Source organism: Zalophus californianus, chromosome 4, assembly GCF_009762305.2.
Source record: "Zalophus californianus isolate mZalCal1 chromosome 4, mZalCal1.pri.v2, whole genome shotgun sequence".
Taxonomy (NCBI): domain Eukaryota; kingdom Metazoa; phylum Chordata; class Mammalia; order Carnivora; family Otariidae; genus Zalophus; species Zalophus californianus.
In genome coordinates, this window is record NC_045598.1 from 62,393,368 (window position 1) to 62,418,004 (window position 24,637).

At 35.6% G+C, this 24,637-nt stretch overlaps 1 protein-coding gene across 10 annotated transcripts in view; it reads right to left on the bottom strand.

Annotated features, from left to right (window-relative positions):
- SLC44A5 (solute carrier family 44 member 5) overlaps nucleotides 1-24,637 on the bottom strand; it is a 360,746-nt gene that overhangs the window by 15,378 nt on the left and 320,731 nt on the right. For all 10 annotated transcript variants that reach the window (XM_027609451.2, XM_027609612.2, XM_027609801.2 and 7 more), the window contains 6 exons: nucleotides 18,871-19,002; nucleotides 15,301-15,400; nucleotides 13,096-13,188; nucleotides 12,561-12,648; nucleotides 11,601-11,863; nucleotides 10,984-11,078 (listed from right to left, as the gene is read on the bottom strand). In XM_027609451.2, the coding sequence (XP_027465252.1) occupies nucleotides 10,984-11,078; nucleotides 11,601-11,863; nucleotides 12,561-12,648; nucleotides 13,096-13,188; nucleotides 15,301-15,400; nucleotides 18,871-19,002 (771 nt within the window). The remainder of the gene's footprint in view (nucleotides 1-10,983; nucleotides 11,079-11,600; nucleotides 11,864-12,560; nucleotides 12,649-13,095; nucleotides 13,189-15,300; nucleotides 15,401-18,870; nucleotides 19,003-24,637) is intronic.

The following is a 24,637-nucleotide window of genomic DNA, read 5'->3' on the forward strand; positions in this document are numbered from 1 at the left end:
ACAGGTCTTAATAAATGTAAGAAGACTGAAATCATACCAAGCATCTTTTCCAACCACAGTGGTATGAAACTAGAAATCAATTACAGGAAGAAAACTGGAAAATTCACCAGTGTGTGGAGATTAAACAACATGCTACTGAACAACCAATGAGCCAAAGAGGAAATCAAAAAGGAAATCAAAGAGTACCTTGAGACAAAACTGGAAATACAACATGCCAACATATGGAATGCAGCAAAGTAGTTCAAAGAAGGAAGTTCATAGCAATGAACACCTATATTAAGAAAAACAAAAGATATCAATCTGACTTTACATCTTAAGGAAATAGAAAAAGAAGAACAAACTAAGCACAAAATTAGTAGAAGGAAAGATATGGCAAATCTCAGAGTGGAAATGGATGAAATAGAGATTAAGAAGACCATAGGAAACATCAGTAGAACTAATAGTTGGTTTTTTGAAAAGATAAACAAAATTAACAAACCTTTAGCTAGACTAAGGAGCAAAGAAATAAATACAGAAATAAAAGAGAAGATATTACAATCAATACCACAGAAATACAAAGGATCATAAGAGACTACTATGAACAACTGTACACAAATTAGATAACCTAGAAGAAATGGATAAATTCCTACAGACATACAACCTACCAAGACTGAATTATGATGAAATAAAAAAATCTGTAAAGATCAATTACTAGTAAGGATTTTGAATCAATAATCAAAAACTTCCCAACAGGGACACCTGGGCGGCTCAGTCGTTAAGTGTCTGCCTTCAGCTCAGGTCATGGTCCCAGGGTCCTGGGATCGAGTCCTGCATCAGGCTCCCTGCTTAGCGGGAAGCCTGCTTCTCCCTCTCCCATTCCCCCTGCTTGTGTTCCCTCTCTCGATGTGTCTCTCTCTGTCAAATAAATAAAATCTTAAAAAACAACAACAACAAAAACTTCCCAACAAACAAAAGGCCACAACCAGATGGCTTTACTGGTAAATTCTATCAAACATTTAAAGAATATCAATCCTTCTCAAACTCTTCTAAAAAACAGAAGAGGAGAAACATTTCCAAATTCATTTTACAAGGCCAGAATCACCCTGATAACCAAAGCAAGAGAAGGACACTACACAAAGAGAAAATTATAGGCCAATATCCCTAATGAACATAAATGCAAAAATCCTCAACAAAATATTAGCAAACTGAATTCAGCAGTACAGTAAAAGGATCATACACCAAGATCAAGTGGATTCATCCAAGAGATGCAAGGATGGCTCAATATATGCAAATCAATAAACGTGATGTACCACATTAACAAAACGAAGGATCAAAATCATGGTCATCTTGGTTGATGCAGAAAATTCACTTGACAAAATTCAACCTCCTTTCATCTTATAACTTAAATAACTGAAGTTATAACTTATAACTTAAAATTTATACCTATAAATTGATTAGAGAATGCCTTAACATAATAAAAGCCACATATGACAAGGCCACAACTAACATGATACTCAATGGTAAAAATCTGAAAGCTTTTCCTCTAAAATCAGGAATAAGACAAGGATGTTCACTCTTGCCATTCTTATTCAACATAGTACTAGAAGTCCTAGTCAGAGCAACTAGGCAAGAAAAAGAAATAAAAGGGATTAAACTGTAAAAGAAGAAGTAAAATTGTCTTTTCAGATCACATGATATTATAGAAAACCCTACAGTCCACAAAAAGAAAAAAACAATCTATTAGAATAAATGAATTCAGTGAAGTTGCAGGAAAGAAAATCAATACATAAACTCAGCTGCATTTCTATACACTAACAACTGACTATTGAAAAGAGAAATTAAGAAGATAATCCCATTTACAACTGCATCAGAAATTAAGAAAACACCTAGAAACAAAATTAACTAAGGTGAGGAATTCCTTGTGCATTGAAAACTGTAAGGCATTGATGAAATAAAGACAAATAAGTGAAAAATATCCTATGATCATAGGTCGGAAAAATTAATATTGTTAACTGTCCATAATAGCCAAGCAATTTACAAAATCAGTGCAATTCCTATCAAAATTCCAATGGCATTTTTCACAGAAATAGAAAAAAACAGTCCTAAAATTTACTTGGAACCACAAAAGACTCTGAATAGTCAAAGTAATTGTGAAAGAAGAATAAAGCTGAAGGCATTACATTTCCTGATTTCACGCTATATTACAAAGCATGGCAATCAAAATACTATATAGCATTGGGAAAGAAAGAGCCACATAGATGAATGGAACAGAATAGAGAACCCAGAAATACACCCACGTATATATGGTCAATTAATTTTTAAAAAAGAAGTCAAGAATATAGAATGGAGAAAGGTTAGTCTCTTCAATTCAATGGTTCTGGGAAAACTGAATGTCCACATGCAAAAGAATAAAATTGGACTCTTACATCACAAAAGACAATTCAAAATGGATTAAAGATTTGAATGGAGACCTGAAACCATAAAACTCCTAGAAGAAAACATAAAGGCAAGCTCTTTGATATTGGTCTTGGCAATGATTGTTTGGATTGAATGCCAAAAGCAAGGGCAACAAAAGCAAAAATAAGTGAGACTGCCCATCAAACTAAAAAGCTTCTGCACTGCAAAGGAAACCATCAACAAAATGAAAAGGCAATCTGTGGAATGGGAGAAAATATCTGCAAACCATATATGTGATGAGTTAATATCCAAAAAACACAAGGAACTCATAGAACTCAATAGGAAAAAACACTACTAACCCAATAAAAAAAAAATGGGTAAAGGACCCGAACAGACATTTTTCCAAAGAAGACATACAGATGGCCAAAAAGTACATGAAATGGTGATCAACATCACTATTCATCAGAGAAATACAAATCAAAACCACAGTGAGTTAGAGGATAGGATGTCTATTATCCAAAGACAAAAGATAAGGATGTGGAGGTGAAGATGTGGAGAAAGGGGAACCCTTGTATACTGTTGGTGGGAATGTAAATTGGTGCTTCCACTATGGAAAACAGTATGGATGTTCCTCAAAAAATTAAAAATATAACTACCATATGATCCAGAAATTCCACTTCTGCATATATATCCAAAGAAAATGAAATCACTATCTCAAAGAGATATTTGTATTATGTTCACTGCAGCATCATTTACAATATCAAATGTATGAAAACATGTCATTCAATGGATCAATGGATAAAGAAAATGTGGTATAGATACACAATGGAACATTATTCAGCTTTTAAAAAGAAGGCAATACTGCTTTTGCAACAACACAGATGAACTTGAAGGGCATGATGCTAAGAGAAATAAGCCAGATAGAGACAAATACACATGATATCACTTATATGTACAATTTTTAAAAATGTTGAACTCATAGAGTAGAATGATGGTCACTACAGTCTGGGGGTGGGAGAAATAGGGAGGGGCTGGTAAAACGGTATAAATTTTAAGTTATAAGATGAATAAGGTCTTTCGATCCAGTGTATAAGAGTGAATAAAGTTGATAATACATTGTATAATTTAAATTTGCTTATGGAGAACTAAGCATTCTCATAGAAGGAAGGAAGGAAGAGAAACATGTGAGATAATGGACATTTATTACCTTGAATGTGGGACTCCTTTCACAACATATGTGTATATCAAAAAACATATTGTACACTTTAAATATATTACAGTTTTGTCAATTATACCTCAATAAAAAATTATGAAAAAATTTACATAATTTTAGAAAAATCCTTTGTTCATGTTGAATCAGATTGTTTATTGTTGAGTTGTGGAAGCTCTTTTTATTTAAATTCTATGAGCCAACATACAGTACATCATCAGTTTTTGATGTAGTGTTCAGTGATTCACTAGTTGCATCCCCCCACCCCCTCCCTTCTGTAATCCTCAGTTTGTTTCCCTGGAGTAAAGAGTCTCTCACGGTTTGTCTCCCTCTCTGATTTCTTCCCATTCAGTTTTCCCTCCCTTCCCCTGTGATCTTCTGCAGTATTTCTCATATTCCACCTATGAGTGAAAACATATGATAATTGTCTTTCTCTGACTGACTCACCTCACTCAGCTTAATACCCTGGAGTTCTATCCATGTTGATGTAAATGGTAGGTATTCATCCTTTCTGATGGCTGAGTAATATTCCATTGTATATATGAACCACATCTTCTTTATCAATTCATCTGTTGAAGGACAACTCAGCTCCTTCCACAGTTTGGCTATTGTGGACATTGCTGCTATGACCATTGGGGTGCAGGTACCCCTTCTTTTCACTATTTCTGTATCTTTGGGGCAAATACTCAGTAGTGCAAACACCAGGCTGTAGGGTAGCTCTATTTTTAACTTCTTGAGGAACCGCCATACTGTTTTCCAGAGGGGCTGCTCCAACTTTTATTCTGACCAAAGTGTAAGAGGGTTCTCCTTTCTCCACATCTTCGACAACATTTGTTGTTTCCTGTCTTGTTAATTTTAGCCATTCTAACTGGTGTAAGCTGGTATCTCATCATGGTTTTGATTTGTACTTCCCTGATGACAAGTGATGTGGAGCATTTTCTCATATATCTGCTGACCATCTGTATGTCTTCTTTGCAGAAGTGTTTGTTCATGTCTTCTGCCCTTTTCTTGACTGGATTATTTGCTTTTTGGGTGTTGAGTTTGAGAAGTTCTTTATAGACCTTGGATACCCGCCCTTTATCTAATATGTCATTTGCAAATTTCTTCTCCCATTCTGTAGGTTGCCTTTTAGTTTTGTTGACTGTTTCCATTGCTGTGCAGAAGTTTTTTTATCTTGATGAAGTCCCAATAGTTCATTTTTGTCTTTGTTTCCCTTGCCTTTGGAGATGTGACTCGCAAGAAGTTGCTGTGGTTGAGGTTGAAGAGATTACTGCCTGTGTTCTTCTCTAGGATACTGATGGATTCCTATCTCAAATTTAGGTCTTTCATCCATTTTGAGTTTATCTTTTTGTATGGTATAAAAGAATGGTCCAGTTTCATTCTTCTGTGTCTGTCCAATTTTCCCAATACCATTTATTGAAGAGACTGTCTTTTTTCCATTGGATATTCTTTCCTGCTTTGTCAAAGATAAGTTGACCATAGAGTTGAGGGTCCATTTCTGGGCTGTCTACTCTGTTCCAATGATCTATGTGTCGGTTTTTGTGCCAGTACCATGCTGTCCTGATGATCACAGCTTTGTAATATAGCTTTAAGTCCAGCATTGTGATGCCACCAGCTTTGATTTTCTTTTTCAAGATTGGTTTGGCTATTTGGGGTCTTTTGTGGTTCCATACAAATTTTAGGATTGTTTGTTCCAGCTCTGTGAAAAATGTTGATGGTATTTTGATAGGGATTGCACTGAATGTGTATATTGCTCTGGGCAGCACAGACATTTTAACAATGTCTATTCTTCCAATCCATGAGCATGGAATGTTTTTCTATCTCTTTGTGTCTTCCTCAATTTCTTTCGTAAGTGTTCTTTAGTTTTTAGAGTACAGATCCTTTACCTCTTTGGTTAGGTTTATTACTAGGTATCTTATGGGTTTTGGTGCAACTGTAAATGTAATTGATTCCTTAATTTCTCTTTCTTCAGTCACATTGTTAGTGTATAGAAATGCAACTGATTTCTGTGCATTGATTTGTATCCTGCCACGTTGCTGAATTGCTGTATGAGTTCTTTTGGGTTTTCCACATAAAGTATCATGTCATCTGTGAAGAGTGAGAGTTTGACTTCTTTGCCAGTTTGAATGCATTTTATTTCCTTTTGTTGTCTGATTGCTGAAGCTAGGACTTCTAGTACTATGTTGAATAGCAGTGGTGAGAGTGGACATCCCTGCTGTGTTCCTGACCTTAAGGAAAAAGCTCTCATTTTTTCCCCATTGAGAATGATATTCCTTGTGGGCTTTTCATATAAGGCTTTTATGATATTGAGGTATGTTTCCTCTGTCCCTACACTATGAAGAGTTTTAATCAAGAAAGGATGCTATACTTTGTCAAATGCTTTTCTGCATCAAATGAGAGGATCATATTTTTTTTTTATTAATATGGTGTATCACGTTGATTGATTTGGGGATATCTAACTATCCTTGCAGCCCAGGAATAAATCCCACTTGGTCGTGGTGAATAATCCTTTTAATGTACTGTTGGATCCTACGGGATAGTATCTTGGTGAGTATTTTGGCATCCACATTCATCAGGGACATTGGTCTGTAATTCTTTTTGATAAGGTCTTTGTCTGGTTTGGGGATCAAGGTAATGCTGGCCTCATAGAAAGAGTTTGGAAGTTTTCCTTCCATGTCTATTTTTTGAAACATCTTCAGAAGAATAGGTATTATTTCTTCTTTAAATATTTGGTAGAATTCTCCTGGGAAGCTATCAGCCCTGGACTCTTGTGTGTTGGAGATTTATTAAGGCTTCAATTTCCTTGCTGGATATTGGTCTTTTCAGATTTTCTATTTTTTCCTGTTTCAGTTTTGGTAGTTTATAAGTTTCCAGGAATGCATCCATTTCTTCCAGATTGCCTCATTTGTTGGCATATAGTTGTTCATAATACATTCTTATAATTGTATTTCCTTGGTGTTGGTCATGCTCTCTCCCCTTTCATTCATTATTTTATTAATTTGGGTTCTTTCTCTTTTCTTTTGGATAAATCTGGCCAAAGGTTTATCGATCTTATTAATTCTTTCAAAGAACCAGCTTCTAGTTTCGTTAATCAGTTCTATTCTTCTGGTTTCTATTTCATTGTTTTCTGCTCTAATCTTTATCATTTCTCTTCTTTTTGTTTTAGGATTTATTTGCTGTTCTTTCTCCAGGTCCTTTAGGTGTAAGGTTAGCTTGTGTATTTGGGATTTTTCTAATTTTTTGAGAGAGGCTTGAATGACTACGTACTTCCCTCTTAGGACCACCTTTGCAGTATCCCATAAGTTTTGATCCAGTGTGTTTTCATTTTCATTGGTTTCAATGAATTGTTTAAGTTCTACTTTAATCTGGGTTGACCCATTCATTCTTTAGCAGTGTACTCTTTAACCTCCAAGTGTTTGCGTTCCTTCCAAATTTCCTCTTGTGATTGAGTTCAAGTTTCAAAGCACTGTGGTCAGAAAATATGCAGGGAATACTCTCAATCTTTTGGTATCATTTGAGACCTGATTTGTGACCCAGGACATGATCTATTCTAGAGAAAGTTCCAAGTGCACTTGAGAAGAATGAGTATTCTGTTGTTTTAGGATGGAATGTTCTGTATATATCTGTGAAGTCCATCTGGTCTAGTGTGTCATTCAAAGCCCTTGTTTCTTTGTTGATCTTCTGCTTGGATGATATGTCCTTTGCTGAGAGTGTGGGGTGCAAGTCCCCTACTATTAATGTATTATTATCAATATGTTTCTTTACTTTGGTTATTAATTGGTTTATATAATTGGCTGCTCCCATGTTGGGGGCATAAATATTTACAACTGGTAAATCTTCTTGTTGGATAGACCCTTTAAGTATGATATAGTGTCCCTCTTCAACTCTTATTACAGTCTTTGGTTTAAAATATTATTTGTCTCATATGAGGATTGCTACCCCAACCTTCTTTTAAGGACCACTAGCATGGTAAATGGTTCTCCACCCCCTCAGTTGCAGTCTGGAGGTGTCTTTAGGTCTAAAATGAGTCTCTTGTAGACAGCATATGGGTCTTGCTTTTTGATCCAATCTGATACCCTGTATTTTTTGATTGTAGCATTTAGCCCATTTACATTCAGGGTAACTATTGAAATATATGAATTTAGTGCCATTGTATTACCTGTAAAGTCTCTGTTTCTTTCTGGTCTATGTTACTCTTGGGGTTCCTCTTCATTTACAGGATCCCCCTTAATATTTCTTGCAGGGCTGGCTTGGTGGTCACATATTCTTTCAGTTTCTGCCTGTCCTGGAAGCTCTTTATCCCTCCTTCCATTCTGAATGATAGCCTTGCTGGAAAAAGAATTCTTGGCTTCATGTTCTTCTCATTTAGTACCCTGAATATATCATGCCAGCCCTTTCTGGCCTGCCAGGTTTCTGTGGATAGGTCTGATGTTAATCTGATGTTCCTCCCTCTGTAGGTAAGGAACCCCTTTGTCTCGAGCTGGTCTCAGGATTCTCTCTTTTTCTCTAAAATTTGCAAGCTTCACTATTATATGTCAGGGTGTTGATCTATTTTTATTGATTTGGGGAAGGGTCCTCTCTGCCTCTTGGACATGAATGCTTGTTTCCTTCCCCAGATTAGTGAGGTTCTCAGCTATGATTTGCTCAAATATACCTTCTGCTCCCCCTTCCCTCTCAGGCACACAAATAATTCTGACATTTGTTCATTTCAAAGCATTATTAAATTCTTAAAGCCTTTCTTCATGGGCTCTGAGTTGTCTTTCTCTCTTTTCCTTTATTTCCTTCCTTTCTATCAGCCTGTCTTCTAGATCCCTTACTCTCTCTTCTGCCTCATTCACCCTAGCTGTTAGAGCATCCAATTTAGACTGCATCTCAGTTATAGCATTTTTAAGTTTGGCCTGATTAGATCTCATTTCTGCACTTAGAGATCCTCTGCTGTCTTTTATGCTTTTTTTCTAGCCCAACTATTAACTTTATAATTGCTGTGTGTTAGAAGACACTACCTCCCAAAATTGCAAAGAAAGCAAAACTTACCTATATACAAAAAATAAATTGAATAGTGAAAAAAAGAACTAAAATGAAGCATATACCTATTAAATGTATATGTAAAAAATAAAAGTTAAAAAGCAATTTAAAAACATAAAAAATGGAAAATTTTAGACTGAAAACCAAATCGTGAGAATAAATCTCAAACTCAATATACTATTTTCCCCTGGTGCTGAAATTTTACAGTCTTGTGGGATCGGTAACCTAGTTTGCACCTGTTCTTCCAGATTATCTTCTAAGGGAGGGGATTGCTCTGTTGCTTCTCAGGTCTTTACCTGGTTGGAGTTGCACTGCCCCTTGCCAGGGGGCTATGCTCAGTGTAAGTTGGTCCTCTGTGTGGCTTTTATTCCCTGGAGGCTTTCCGCACGTCTTTAGAGGATCAGAATAAAAATGGCCATGCCCTGATCCCCAGCCCCAGAGCTAAAAGATCACAGTCTCCCCTCTTCAATAAACCTGTGGGACAAACAGTCTTCACTTTTGTGTGTGCCAGTCTCCACAGTCTCTTGCAGTGCATGCCACTGTAATCCTCCTAGTGGGTGTCCAAGGGACCTGTGTCGCTGCCCTTTGTGTGCCCAGGAACTGAGAGTGATTGTGGGCTTATGTGCATACCCTGCTCCACTGTTCCCAGGGGACTGCTGGGTATCACCCTACTGTCCTTTCCAGGGCTGCCACCCCAAGAGCTATTGCTCAGTCTTGGGTGCACCCTTTTTGCCCCTTCTGGGATGTGGCAAATGGCTGCATGTTCCAGTCCTTTTCAAAGTGCTCAGGCAGAGTGGTCACCCAACCAGCTCGGCTTGCAGTTTATGGTGACCTGGACTGAGAGTCCTCTCCTGGGCTCACTGACTATAACCAGTTTCCCCACTCTGCTGCTTGGGCACTCTACCAGTTCAGACACCCCCGTCTGTTCTGTGACTCCTGGGATCCTGACACCACAATGACCCATCTAGAATTCTGCCCTTTTCATCCCCTGAGCCCCTTGTAGACAGGGATGTCTCTCACTGGAGCAGATTTCTAACGGTTCTGATTTTGTCTTCTGGGGCTATATCACTTTCTGCTAGCTGGCTTATGGAGGCTTCCTCCCCTCTCCCGTTTATCTTCCAATATCTCCCCGCACCTCCTACCTTGCAAAAAAACAGTTGCTTTTCTACTTGTAGAGTTCCAGATATATTTTCTTATATCTCAGGCTGAATTCATGGGTGTTCAGAATGGTTTGATAGACATCCAGCTAAATTCAAGGGATCAGGTGAAACAAGGTCCCCTATTCTTCTGCCCTTTTGCCACTGTGGAAGCTCTTTATATGTTCTGAATATTAGTTGCTTATTGGGTAGATGACTTGCAAATATTTTTTCCTATTCTGTGGGTTGTCTTTTCACTCTCTTATTAGTGTTCCTTGATGCACAAACTTTGTGTGTATGAAGCCTATTTATTCTGTTTTTTTTTTTCCTTTGTTACCTGTGCTAAGAACTCTTCATCAAATCCAACATCCACGAATATTTCCTCCTATGCTTTCTTCTAAGAGTTTTACTTTTTTTTTTTTTTTTTAGGTTTAGGTTTTAGGTTTTAGGTTTAGGTTTTAAGTCTTTGATCTATTTTGAATTAATTTTTGCATATTGTGTAAGCGTCCAACTTCATTCTTTCGTAGGTAGATATCCATTTTTCTAGTAATGTTAGTTGAAAAATACTGTCCTTTCCCCATTGAATGGCCTTATATGTGAGGGTTAATTTTTGGGTCTCTATTCTATTCCAGGTCTATGTGTCTGTCCTTAGGCTAGCACCACACTGTTTTGATTACTGTAGCTTTATATTAAGTTTTAAAATCAGGTAACTGAGAATGTTCAACTTAGTTTTTCTGTTTGAAGACTATTTTGGCAATTAATAATAAAATAAAGTGCAAAGTAGAGTTTGTAAACTATATGTGTTATGTGTAAAGATTTATGCTGATGACACCCATATTTATATTTTAAGCCTGACTTATTCTGAGCTTCAGACTTAAAACTGCCTGACATCTCCACCATGATTCTCAATATTAACATACTAAAAACAGTTTTTCATCCCTTCTTTGAAATTTGCTTCTCCTGGTTTCTACATCTTAGTAAATGGCATCATACACTTTCTCTCTCTCTTTTTCTTTTTTTTACCACTGCTTCTCCTCCCATCCTCTCCTGTCCCATATCCTATCTCTCAGCAAGTTCTGTTGGCTTTTTCTTCCAAACATATCCCCAATCTGACCACCCCATCCTCATTACCCTAGTCCAACTTGCAGTCATCATATTTCCCTTAACTCCCTGCCCCAATCCATTCTCTTTACAGTAGTCAGGAAGTCTGAGAAAAGATGAATTCTGGAGTCTTACCTTTAAGACGGTGGTCCAAGTATTCTAGGACTAATTTAAACATTTGAATTAATGCAAGAATTAAAGATCCAAATGCTAGGGATCCTGTGTGATATCTGGGCAAAGATAAAATGAGAATCAAAGTCAAAATATCTTTACTACTAACTAAAAGGATGCTAAACAATTTTAATAGGTAAAAAGGATCTGCAGAAGGATAGGGAAGAGTTTATTACACATTCTTATTCAGGTTGATAAAGGTCTTCTTAGAGGATTTTATATGATATACATCTATATTGTCCTTCATCTACAAAAATGATACCAAAAACCTGTCATCATAAAATACAATGTTTGGGCTAAGCAATGGAGAGAAGTCAAGTTAATTCTTAATTTTTATTTTGGTTCCCTCCCCTATTACCTGTCTTCAGCAACCTATGGCTTTTAGAAGGATGTTGGCCTGGGTAGGGACTGTAAAATTGTGGCTATAAAACCAAACATAGCCAATGGACATCCATGAATCTTAAATCATACCTTTGACCTCATTTGTATTTTGCCACTTGAATTATATAAGCATAAGATTGAATTATAAGCACACTAAACATAACTGGGAAGACAGATGTAGGATTCCATGTGGAACTTACCGTATGGCTCGTCCAAATGCAGTAAAAACTGGATACTGTGGGATGTCATCAGGTTTTTTCAAGGCCCAGTAATAAGAAGCAAAGGCACCAGCAAGGGCACACTGACCCAGTGCAATGATGAAGTTTATAAGCCAGAGAAAGACAAATAGGTTGAACATCTGGAAGGTAGGGACATACTGATGGTATAGGCTCTTTCCACCATAGAAAGCAAAGTTACACTGAGCCCCAGGGCAAACTCTGGCAATTTCAGTTGTATTAAAAATCTGCACTCAAAAAAAATACAGATAATATAGTATGAAATGCCATTCCAAGATAACACATTCCCTGCCTTGTCTTCTTGTGTAACCCCCCAAATGCATGTCCTACTCTTTTCACATTAACTTCTGCAGTTAGTCCTATTTTCTTTTTTGAATATATAGTTGTTTTTTTTTAAGATTTGAGAGTGAGCGAGCATGAGAGAAAGCATGATCACAAGTGGGGAGGAAGGGGAGAGGGAGAAGCAGACTCCCTGCTGAGCAGGGAGCCCAACAAGGGGCTTGATCCTAGGACCCTAGAATCATGACCTGAGCCAAAGGCAGATGCTTAATCCACTGAGCCAACCAGGTGCCTCTGTTATTCCTATTTTCTATCCCATCACTTTATATTATTCCTTAATGAGCACTGTAAAGTATTTCATTTTCTATCATATGGTCACCACTCTGCATCCACTAAAATTTCACATTTATTACTGTTGTTGTTGACCATTCCTGCTTCTTCCATGGGCTCAGGAAATAATAGTGCTTTGTCTCTATTCTGCCTACCATTTCAGGGCTCTCCTGCTAACACCTGACCCACCCTTCCCTTCTTAACAGTGGTCCCCATTAAGGTCTCTATTTCTGAATGATTTTTACAACTGCTAGGTGAAATGTAGTAGAGTTCTGTATTGAAGTAAGTAAAAGAGAGAGAGTTTCTTTGACTTACCTCTGGGTTACAGGTTGTATTTTCATGTTTACATGTCCTTTCTGGGGATATGACTTTGTATATAGGTACTCCCGATGTAGCCAAGTAACTGGGTTAACCTATTAAGGATAAACTATTCCAACTGGTAGATAGAAAGTAGATGGACAAGAAAATAATGTAAATAACTCAAAAGCCTGCAGTGAGATTAACTTCAAAAAACTTCTAATCCTTTAATTCATACATTTATTCAGACCGGGAATAATATAACATGGGTCAGCTACACTGAGTGGCCCCTTAACAGTAGAATACAAAGGAATTTTCTTAGGTTATTGCAAAGAAGAAGTACCATATGTGAAGACAAAACAAAATCTACCATATGACCTATCTGGGGGGAAATTCAATCAGCAGACAAAGATTTTTAGAGCTTAGCGAAAAAAAAAAAAAACCTTTAGGATGTTCTGAGTCTTCCTAGGATGGAAAGCATTGGACACAAACTCTTGGTTCTTAAATAGTAGTGTGGACCTGAGGTTTAAAGATGTCAATTACCAAAGGATACATTGCTGTCACTGCCCAGTAGGCAATACAGATGGAGAGGAAAATGAAAGTTAAAACTGGATAAATTAATGTAGTAGGGAGGTATCCAATGGCTCTGAAATAAAGCAAATAGTTGAAAATCAAGATGATTCAGATATAATTTCTCAATTAAATCTTCATCTGTTAAAACCAGAAATAAGCTTTAAAATGAATCCATTCTAAGAATGGTGGTAATAACCATTGACTCTTTTATGCTGATCATTCTGGCATTTTCTTAAAAAAATTAAAATTTTTAATTGGCTTTTAAATTTTACTTAAATGTTATTTGTTTTTAGTAATTAGAGGCCTTATTTTAATGTTCATATTGGATTCCTGTCAAAAGTTCCCCAAAGTTCCCCCAAGTTTCCATATGACTCAAAGATTTGATACCCTAAACCTTCTCCTCTTTGGTTATTTCTGTATGACTCATAAAGATTTGATACATTGTAATCATAGTTCTTCCTTTTGTTTAGATTCTTAGACTCTCAAAATTGGAGAGGACCTTGAGATCATCTGATCAAATGTGAGAATCCCTTCCTAATTCAGGAATCCCTTCTATGTTATCTTTTAAATATGTTCATTAGTTTCTGGTGACCATATGGAGTGATAAAAACTTACTTTTGTATGACAATGCTTATTCTATTCTCTTAATACCCAAAATATTAGAAAGTTCTTCCTTATCAGCTAGCCTGTTACTCATATCCACTACCTTTTGGAGAAAAAATGATCACCTTTTCCATATAGCAGCCCTTCAAGGAACTCCTTATTCTTTCATACTCCAGTATAATCATTCCTTTAATATTTCCTCATAAGTCATGGTGTCTGAAATGTTCACCATCCTAGTTGCCCTGTTCCTACTTTTGAATAATCTTTTCAGCATATGACACTGGAAACCCAGTACTGTTTGATATAACCACTAAGAACTATGATGGAACTATTTCCACTCCTAACGCAATGCATTGGCATATCTTAGATGCTTTTTGCATTTGTTACCTTGTTCACCACACTATTTAAGCTAAGTTCTCTTTCTCCAGATACTGCTATGAAGCAAAACACTGAGCATCTCTATGTTTACCCTGTATCTCATACCAATTTATTCCAGCTCTTATTTCCCTTGAAAAAAACTATCAACATGTCACAGTTGTATTGGCCCTTTCACACACACACACACACACACACACACACACACACACACACACACACACACGTGTAACAGTGGGGCAAGTTACAATGAATTGTACAATATATTATTTAAGAAAATAAACCCAGCAAATGAGGAGTTTTCAGTGGCTAATGACAGTGTTTCAGTTATGGGTAGGAGAGAGAGTTTAACAAACTGCTTGTTAACTATTTAAACCAATGGATTCAAGTGGCACCCTTATTATAGATGACAATTTTGTTAAAATAATCCTTACAGACTATTTAAAATAATTTGGTCTTTGGTCATTAATAACTTAGTTTTTCATCATTCTAAATAGAATGCATGGTCTGTTGGCTTTATAGTAATGCTTTTCTTGTTTCTTCCATGCATTATTCAAAAGTTTAAAGTATTACCCTCAAGTGACCTTTGGAATAGTTTAGAAACTGTAGGTATCATTATCTCCCAGCATGAATTTTAGTGTTTATTTTGTAGCATTTTTTAACAAAAATGGTTCTGGGTATAAAGTGTTCTGAATTAAGAGCTGTAGATAGAAAATGTATAGTCTGGTGTTCCTAGGATCAATTATTCTGTCTATTAGCAAATTTTGTCACTCATATAGAAATGGTAATAGCACATAATTGACTTTATAGAATTATGGTGATTTAAAGTTTTGCAAATGATCTCAACCATCAATATTAACATATGATTCAGCAGGGGAATAATATATAATACAAGTTATTACTTTTACATAGCACTTTATCACTTACTTTCACATGTTATTCTAACATACATTTGGTATTCAAAAAGTGTTAATACATACACTACACAGGTTTCAGCCTTAGTTCATCCTATGATAATTGAGGTCTGGGGATACTGAGGGATTTGTTAGCATGACCTTTCTAATAAGTCATCAAGTCTGAACTTCAGTCTTCTTGAAAGGAAAGATTTGTTTAACAAGTCTTAAAGGGGAAGTCTATCTACACAATAGGCAGTGGCTGATTTGAGTGACTGATATACATTATGTGAGTTTCTCCATCAGGGACTTACTTGCTCCCTTCCTTCAGCAGGGCAATGGAGATGCGGATTCGTTCCCTGAGGAAGATCAGCATGAGGATGATAAACACTTCAAGAAGGCAGAGTATTATCACTTTAAACAGGAAAAAAGAATTAGTGTGTGATACAAATCAACCCAAAAAACAAACTTTCTGCAAAAATTTAGGACTGAGTTTCATGACTTTTTCTGCCAATTCTGACACTCCATAATTTAAGCAGTGCTACCTCTCCCAAAATGCTAATCTTAGAAATTCATTTCCAAAATCTCCAAGAAATGCTAAGAAATCTAGATTAAAACATTTAGCTAGAGTTTGAGCAACTCAATTGGTCAGGCTTCATTTTTATCTATAGAAACATTTCACACCATTTGTAGAAATGAGAGAAGGAAGGTCTGCTGTATGTAGGCAGCTCTATTTCAGATGTTTTCACTTTCACTTCATTGAGTAAGAGAATCATTACAGAAGAAACTCTTTGAACTGTCCACCCTGGGCATCACAATGCCTCTTCATTAATTGACCTTGCTGACTGACAGGGCAGGCTCTTGGCTGCCACATTTTTATTTTGTGACTCTACCCATCATGGCTACCATTGATGGAATCAGGATGTAAACCCAACCCCATTTGTCTAATAAAGGTCTCAGGATTAGAACTAAGGGAGTCTACTTCAGTTTTGAATTGAAGTTTGTGGACCTCTTGAACTTCGAGTTATATAAACTTAATGAACTATGTCACCTTTATGTGAAATAAGTGAATTTGCAAAGACAGAATAATGTGTATGTATATTAAAGAAACACAGCAGAGAGGCAATCTTGAGTTCTTTTGGCTTTCTGTTTCCTGGATCCAAGTACACCTGAAAGTCCAGCTGCTTTTCTGCTTTTCTGAGTTTGGTGAGACGCTTCTATATTCTTAGAAGTACCAATGCCTTGCACCCAGCTTGTTCCAATTTTCTTTTCTTTTTGGCTACCTTCAGTTAGTTTCTTTTTACTTTAAACCAAATGGTCCTAATTACTATATTTCATCAATTCAAAGACACATCTTTAATTTAGTTATAAATTTTCACGAAAAATAAAATCCTACATTAAATGTCTTTTCATTGATGATATGATGCATCCTGACTTCAGATATGTTAAAAAGTGAAAAGTTTGGATCTTAAAATTAAGGAAATATAGCACTGCTAATCATAGAATCTGAAATTATAGAAGAAACTTAATGGGAATTTAAGTTCCCACCTGCAAAAGAATCTGCTCTATTACATCCTTTGCTAGACAGTTACTCTGCTCATGTCTGAGCACTTTAAGTGATAGGACACTCATTATTTCATTTGATTGTTACACCACTAAGATTCTGATGTCACAGCACACATCAGTTAACATCTCCTAGTAGAAATCAGTTAACCCAGAGATGTGAGAGGATCTTACATCTTACATCTTCTTTTAAATTATGTATGTATGTATGTATGTATGTTGTCATGAATATTTGATTCTCTTAAAACAAACTGAGTCCAAAATTATGGGGTATAGCCATATTAAGCTAAAATCATTATCTTCAGACAAACCTAAGAAAATGAGATATACCAAGAATCACTTTATATTCTGAAATTGCATTGATAAACAACATTGCATATGAAGCTTATACCTTTACAAAATTGCATATCCAAAAGGATTAGAGAAATTTTATTGTCCTTTGAATTTATGTACTATATTCCTTTCTTGTGTTTGAGTAAGAGCAAACAATGGAAATCTATTTTTTGAGACCCTGTAGAGAAGCTGGTATAACTAACTTTTCAGAGGAGGAGACTGGGATAACTAATAGCAGAAATGAGATTGGAACCATCTCCTAACACAATCTGAGACTCATAAAAATGATAGTTTTTATATGTATAACTCTGCTTATTTTCAGTGTTTCCATCAATGAGTATAATTTCACATTATGCCCTTTTCTCTGATACCTAGAATTTTGTCCAAACACAGAGCAAGTAATCAATTAAAGTCCAATAAATGGGTTGTGAAAGTGGGGGCTCATTTGAAGAACGATTGGTACTGCTAGACTTGAAAATAAAAGCAAACTCTGTATCTTCCTCAAAGGACATCATTTAACTTCTCCAGTGGCGGATTCTGATCATGTCAATAATTTCCTTGAAAGCCCTTAAGAGACAGTAGTGGAATGACCACAGAACCTGTAATTAAGATCCACCTGAGAATAAAACTAGAGGTTTCAATACATAATGATGAGATTCATCATCTTTAGACATGATAGATAATTGCAAGTGGATTGCTGAGAAGGTATGGAATCACTCAAATTCAGGAAAAATGATGAGGATACAAGTCCCAAGATGCCTGATTTTTATAATTAAAAAGAAATGGCTACAAATGAAATCATCTTTCTGCAAATTATTTGAAAAAAATTGTTATATGAAGGGAACTAATCTGCATGTGAGCTGGAAGTGGGAAGGCAAAGAACAAGGATGTGGCATTTTGATCCAGCACTGCCCAAGGAAAAGAGAAAAACTGAATGTGGCGGACAAAAGGAATCTGGGGGGCGGGGCTTCTGTGCAGGGCTAGGTCATCAAGCTTGCCAAGAGCCTATAGAATAAAATCTCTCAAAGCAAAGCCCTTTGCTAAAAAGGCTACTCATTATTAATTTTGATCCCCACATGCCTTGATTCCAGGAAAGCAGTGTCCTAGATGGAATAGGTCAGCATTCTGGTCAGGAAGGGTATCCTAGTAGTATAAACAACTAAAATGGCACACTGGTTACATAACATGAGCCTGTCCTTGAAAGCCTGATGACTTGTGGGGAAGTGACAAAACCAAGTTTTCACATTTATGGAGATGGGACCCAAACTTGGACCCATGATGCCCCCATCAAGATACTGTTCACCCCCGAGGCTACCTCTGGGCTTCTTACCAGGCCTCCTCGAACCTGCCTTGTTTGGCTCTCTAACTTAAACAATATGAAGAATTTTCTTTAAAGCAACATGTAATTAGAGATTATTTTTAAATCTTGATTAAAGAACATGAAATGGGAGGAATGTTATAATAAAACCATTTTAGGAATATAAAATTAAAGCTATCTCTGAAATCATCTTGCTTGAAAAATTCTGTTAATATTACCCTTAACTAATTCAATAATCTGAATAAACATTTCAAAATGTAAATTTATTTTATTACTCATTATTCCAATTCCTGTAATAGTTTAAAAGTGTTGTTATGAAAAAAACTGGTCTTTCTTTTTCCGTTTTTAAAACAAGTTTGAAAAATCAAAGTTTTTTCCTTTTAAAACACCTTTCTTGGATATCAAGTTAATGGCTATAAACATCCACATCCAAATCATTTTAAGGTGAAGGCAAATAGCATGACATCATTGTAAAGTACTATTTTCTTAGATTATATAATAAATTCCCCTCAATGACTTTGCCATTTACGTAGCTATTAAGATTATAGACACATTTACTTTAATGACATTAGTGATAAATGTATTTAACAGGTTACACCAACCCAAGATTTCCTTTAGACAAAGATTCTCTTTCATTATTTAACAAAACCAGTTTTTAAAATCCACTCACTAAATGCAAACCATGTTTGTTTCAGTTGGAAGTACATGCTTATATCAGTCTGAAACCCGATGTCATATATAGTTAAGTGAGAATTTGGCCGTCCCTGAAGATTGCTATGTTCCTGGTAACAGTGCCATATTCCTTGAAAAGAAAAGAAAAACAGACTAATGTAAAATGCTATTTCCTGAAATATAAGCTATACACTTAAACATATTTACATAAAATTGAACAGCATGGTCATTTCTACAAAGGCAAGATTCATATTTACATAGTAAACATTTTATATGGATCTAATATTCTAAATGTACTATATATTCAAAATAAATGTTATCAGTATTTGCCTGGCTGACTATGGCAACATCTGGCTTTAAATGTCCTTTTGACTAGAAACAACCTCAATGTCCATCAATAGGGACTAGCTAAATAAATTATGGTATATTTGTACAGTAGAATACTAGCTTTTCATATAAAGAAGAGAAAGTGTACTGATATTCAATGATCACTAAGCTATTTTGATAAGTGAAAAAAAGTACAAAATGACATAAAAAGTGTGCTATAATTCACATAAGATGATCTTTATATATATTTTCTTATATACACAAAGTATCTCTGAAAGGATACACAGTAATGTATTTTTTACTTCCAGGGAAGGAAACTTACCAACCAAGGAATAGAACAAGAAGGAAATTTCACTGTATAGACTTTATACCTTTTGAAATTTGAAGCACACAAATATACAATCAATTTAAAAAGCAAATTTGTAAAAATCATTTAAGTTGAAAAAATGATTTTGAATTTAAAAAGTTTTTTGGTGAAGTCATGTCTTGATGGAATTACCTAATGCATATTCTTATCAAAGATTGTTTCCCAGCAAAGTAAATATGGATTAACCAATTCCCTATGACACTACATTTCAGACTGTATAATGATTTTTTTTAAAGATTTATTTATGAGAGAGAGAGAGGGAGGGAGGAGAGAACAAGTGGTGCGAGAGGCAGAGGGAGAGAGAGAATCCCAAGCAGACTCCCTGCTGAACGAGAGAGCCTGATACAGAGCTCAATCTCACGACCATGAGATCATGACCTAAGGAGAAATCAAGAGTCGGATGCTTAACTGACTGAGCCACGCAGGTGCCTGTTAGACTGCTTAATGACTTTTTACATGATCTAGACAAAGTAAAAAAAAAAAAAAAAATAGAGTTAAGAAGTTTATTTTTATGAGCAATGAGTCTGGATTAGATACACTGGCAATGTTCTAGTAATAATGAGAAAAACTGCTTTTTAAACCCCAACTATAAGCTAACAGTTTTTTTTTCTAGATAAAGGTAAGAGAGTGAGGTCCATGGAGAGAGGCAAGACTAGACTAGAAGGGACATTTGTTTCTCAAAGAGACGTAAGACAAATCTCTTTCAGGTCCTTCTTTCCCAGTGTATTTTTAAAAATGCTTTGGGGGCGCACCTGGGTGGTTCAGTCAGTTAAGGGCCAACTCTTGATGTCAGCTCAGGTCATGATCTCAGGGTCCTGGGATCGAGCCTGCACTGGGCTCCATGCTCTGCAGGGAGTTTGCTTGAGGATTCTCTCTCTGTCCCTCTGCCCCTCCCTCCACTCATACTCTCTCTCTAAAATAAATAAGTAAATCTTTAAAAAAACAAAAATGCTTTTGGCATATTTGATACATACAAAATTATATGTAATAACAGATTTAAGTTTTAAAACATAGAGTCAAATCAACACATATGGATGCATCACCTAGTTTAAGATTTTATGATCTTAAGTTTGCTCTAATTAAGCAAAATAAAACTTTTTCTTTTTTCTTTTATCATACCTCCCTGCTTCTCTCCACCAAAGAATAATTATTCTGAATTTTGTGCCTATTAGTCTCTTATTTTAACAAAGATTTGTTGAAATCTCCCCTAAGGGACATTCATAACTCATACAAGTTTTTTCTATGATTTATCCTTATTGTTCTATGAATTTTGAATCTACTTTATTAGATGCATATATGTTTAGAATTGGTATATCTTTTAAGCAAATTAAATCCCTTATAGCTCTAGTAATGCTTTTTATTTTAAAATGTTTTATCTGACTAATATGGCAACTGCAGCTTTCTTTTGGTTAAAGATTCTAAATAAATTTATACCCCTTTCCCCAGTTTCTTCCACCAACGCCCCCCCCCCCCCCCACCTCTGGCAACTACTCATCTGTTCTCTGTATTTATGAGCTTGGCTTTTTAATTTTGTATTCTTAATTTTTAATTGAAATATAGTTAGCATACAATATAATATTTGTATAACAGTGATTTGACAATTTTATACATTACAAAACACTCGCTAGGGAAGGTATAGTTACCATCTGTCATCGTATAAAATTATTATAATATTATTGACTATATTACCTATGCTGTACTTTGTATCACCATGACTTGTTTTATAACTGGAAGTTTGTACCTCTCAATCTCCCCACTCCCCACCCCTCTGGCAACCATCAATTTGTTCTCTATATTTATGGGTCTGTTTCTGTGCTTGTTTTTTAGATTCCACATATAAGTAAAATCATATGGTATTTTTCTTTGACTTACTTCATTTAGTATAATACTCTATAGATTCATGTTGTCATAAATGGCAAGGTTTCATCCTTTTTAATCCATTTTTTATCAATGTCTTTATCCATTCATCCACTGATGGTTGTTTCCATATCTTGGCTATTATAAATAAGGCTGCAATGAACATGGGGGTGCATATATCTTTTTGAGTTAGTGTTTTCATTTTCTTCGGGTAAATACCCAAAAGTGGACTTGTTGAATCAGATGGTATTTCTATTTTTAATTTTTTGAGGAACCTCCATACTGTTTTCCATAGTGGCCGAATCAATTTACATTCCTACCAACTGTGCACAAGGGTTCATTTCTCTCTATATCCTTGCCAACACTTAATTCTTGTCTTTTTCATAATAGGCATTCTAACAGCTGTGAAGTGCTCTCAGAATGTGGTTTTGATATGCATTTCCCTGATGAATAGTGATGCTGAGTACCCTTCATGTAACTGTTGGTCATCTGTAGGTTTTCTTTGAGAAAATGTCTATTCAGATTTTCTGCCCATTTTTAAGTTGGGTAGTTTGATTTTTTAAATTTTACCCTTTTTGCTACTAAATTGTGTGAATTATTTATATTAGCTCCTTATCAGATATCTGATTTACAAATATTTTCTCCTACCCAATAGGTTGTCTTTTCATTTTGTTGAGGGATTTCTTTGCTGTTCAGAAGCTTTGTAGATTATGTAGTTCCACTTATTTATTTTTTATTTTATTACTTGTGATTTTTAGGTCATATTAAAAAAAATCATTGCCAAGAACTATATCAAGGAGCTTGAAACTCCTTGAAAACATACTGCTTATGTTTTCTTCTAAGGGGTTTTATGGTTTCAGGTCTTACATTCAAGTATTTAATCCATTTTGAGTTAATTTTTGTGTATGCTGTAAGATAGTGGTCCAGTTTCATTCTTCTGTGTGTGCCTGTCCAGTTATCCCAACACAATTTATTGAAGAGACTGTCCTTTCCATTGTATATCTTGGCTCCTCTGTCATAAATTGATATGAGTGGGTTTATTTTTGGGCTCTCTATTCCGTTCCATTGATCTATGTGTCTGTTTTTATGCCAATACCATACAGTTTTAATTACCATAGCTTTGTAATATAGTTTGAAATCAGGGCATATGATACCTCCAGTTTTGTTCTCTTTCTCAAGATTGCTTTGGCTTTTTGGTTTTGTGGGGGTTTATTTGTAGTTCCATACAAATTTTAGGATTATCTGTTCTACTTATTTTAAAAGTGAAATTTGAATTTTGATAGGGATTGCACTGAATCTGTAGATTATCTTGGGTAATAGATTTTAACTATATTTTTCTCCCAATCCATGAGCACAGAATATCTTTCCATTTATTTGTGTCTTCTCCAATCTCTTTTATTAATGTCTTGTAGTTTTCAATACACAGGACTTTCACCTCCTTTGTTAAATTTATTCCTAGTTATTTTATTCTTCTGATGCAACTGTAAATGGGATTATAAATGGATCGACCACCCAGACAGAAAATCAGTAAGGAAACAGCAGCTTTAAACAACATATTAAACCAGGACTTAACAGATGTATATAGAACATTCCATTCAAAAACAACAGAATACACATTCTTCTCAAGTGCACATGAAGTATTTTCAAGGACAGATCATATGTTAGGCCACAAAACAAGTCTAAATAAATTTAAGAGAACTGAAATCATATCGAGTATCTTCTTTGACCACAATAGATGAAACTAGAAATTAATTACATGAGGAAAACTGGAAAATTCACAAATATGTGGAAATTAAACAACATGTTACTGAACAACCAATAGGTCAAAGAAGAAATCAAAAGGGAAATACCTTGAACAAATGAAAATGGAAATATACCAAAATTTGTGGTACACAGTAAAAGTAGTTCATAAGGGCACAGGTTTACTTCAAGAAACAAGAAAAGTCTCAAAAAAACAATCTAACTTTATACCTCCCTTGAGGTATAAAGAAAAGAACAAATGAAAGCCAAAGTTAGAAAGAAGGAAATAACAAAGATTAGAGCAGAAATAAATGAGATAGAGACTAAGAAAACAATACAGAAGATCAATGAGACTAAGAGCTAGTTCTTTGGAAAAAAAAAAAAAAAACGGACAAGTGTTTAGCTAGACTCACCAAGAAAGAGAGGACTCAAAATCAGAAATGAAAGAGGAGAGGTTACAACTGATACTACAGAAATACAAAGGATCATAAAAGACTACAGTCAATCCTTAAACAACAGGGGGGTTAGGGGTGCCTACACCAAACACAGTCAAAAACCCATATATAAATTTTGACTCCCCAAAATCTTACCTATTAATAGCCAACTACTGACCAGAAGCCTTACTGATACCACAAGCAGTTCATTAACACTTAACATTAACACTTAGTATGCTATATGTATTATGTACTCTTATAATACAGTAAACTACAGAAAATATTAAGAAAATCATAAGAAAAAGAAAACTCATTTACAGTACTGTATTTATTTATTTAAATTTTATTTTATTATGTTATGTTAGGCACCATACAATACATGATTAGTTTTTGATGTAGTGATCCACCCTTCATTGTTTTTGTATAACACCCAGTGCTCCATGCAGTACGTGCCCTCCTTAATACCCATCTTAATACACAGGCTAAACCATCCCCCCAACCCCATCCCCTCTAAAACCCTCAGTTTGTTTCCCAGAGTCCATAGTCTCTCCTGGTTCATCTCTCCCTCTGATTCCTCCCCCGCCTTCATTTTTCCCTTCCTTCTCCTAATGTCCTCCGTGCTATTCTTTATGTTCTACAAATAAGTGAAACCAGATGATAATTGACTTTCTCTGCTTGACTTATTTCACTTAGCTTAATTTCCTCCAGTCCCATCCATGTTGATGTAAAAGTTGGGTATTCATCCTTTCTGATGGCTGAGTAATATTCCATTGTATATATGGGCCACATCTTTATCCATTCCTCTGTGGAAGGGCATCTCGGCTCTCCACAGTTTGGCTATTGCGGACTTGCTGCTATGAACACTGGGGTGCATATGGCCTTTCTTTTCACTACATCTGTGTGTTTGGGGTAAATACCCAGTAGTGCAATTGCTGGGTCATAGGGAAGTTCTATTTTTAATTTTTTCAGGCTCCTCCACACTGTTTTCCAAAGTGGTTGAACCAATGCATTCCCACCAACAATGTAAGAGGGTTCCCCTT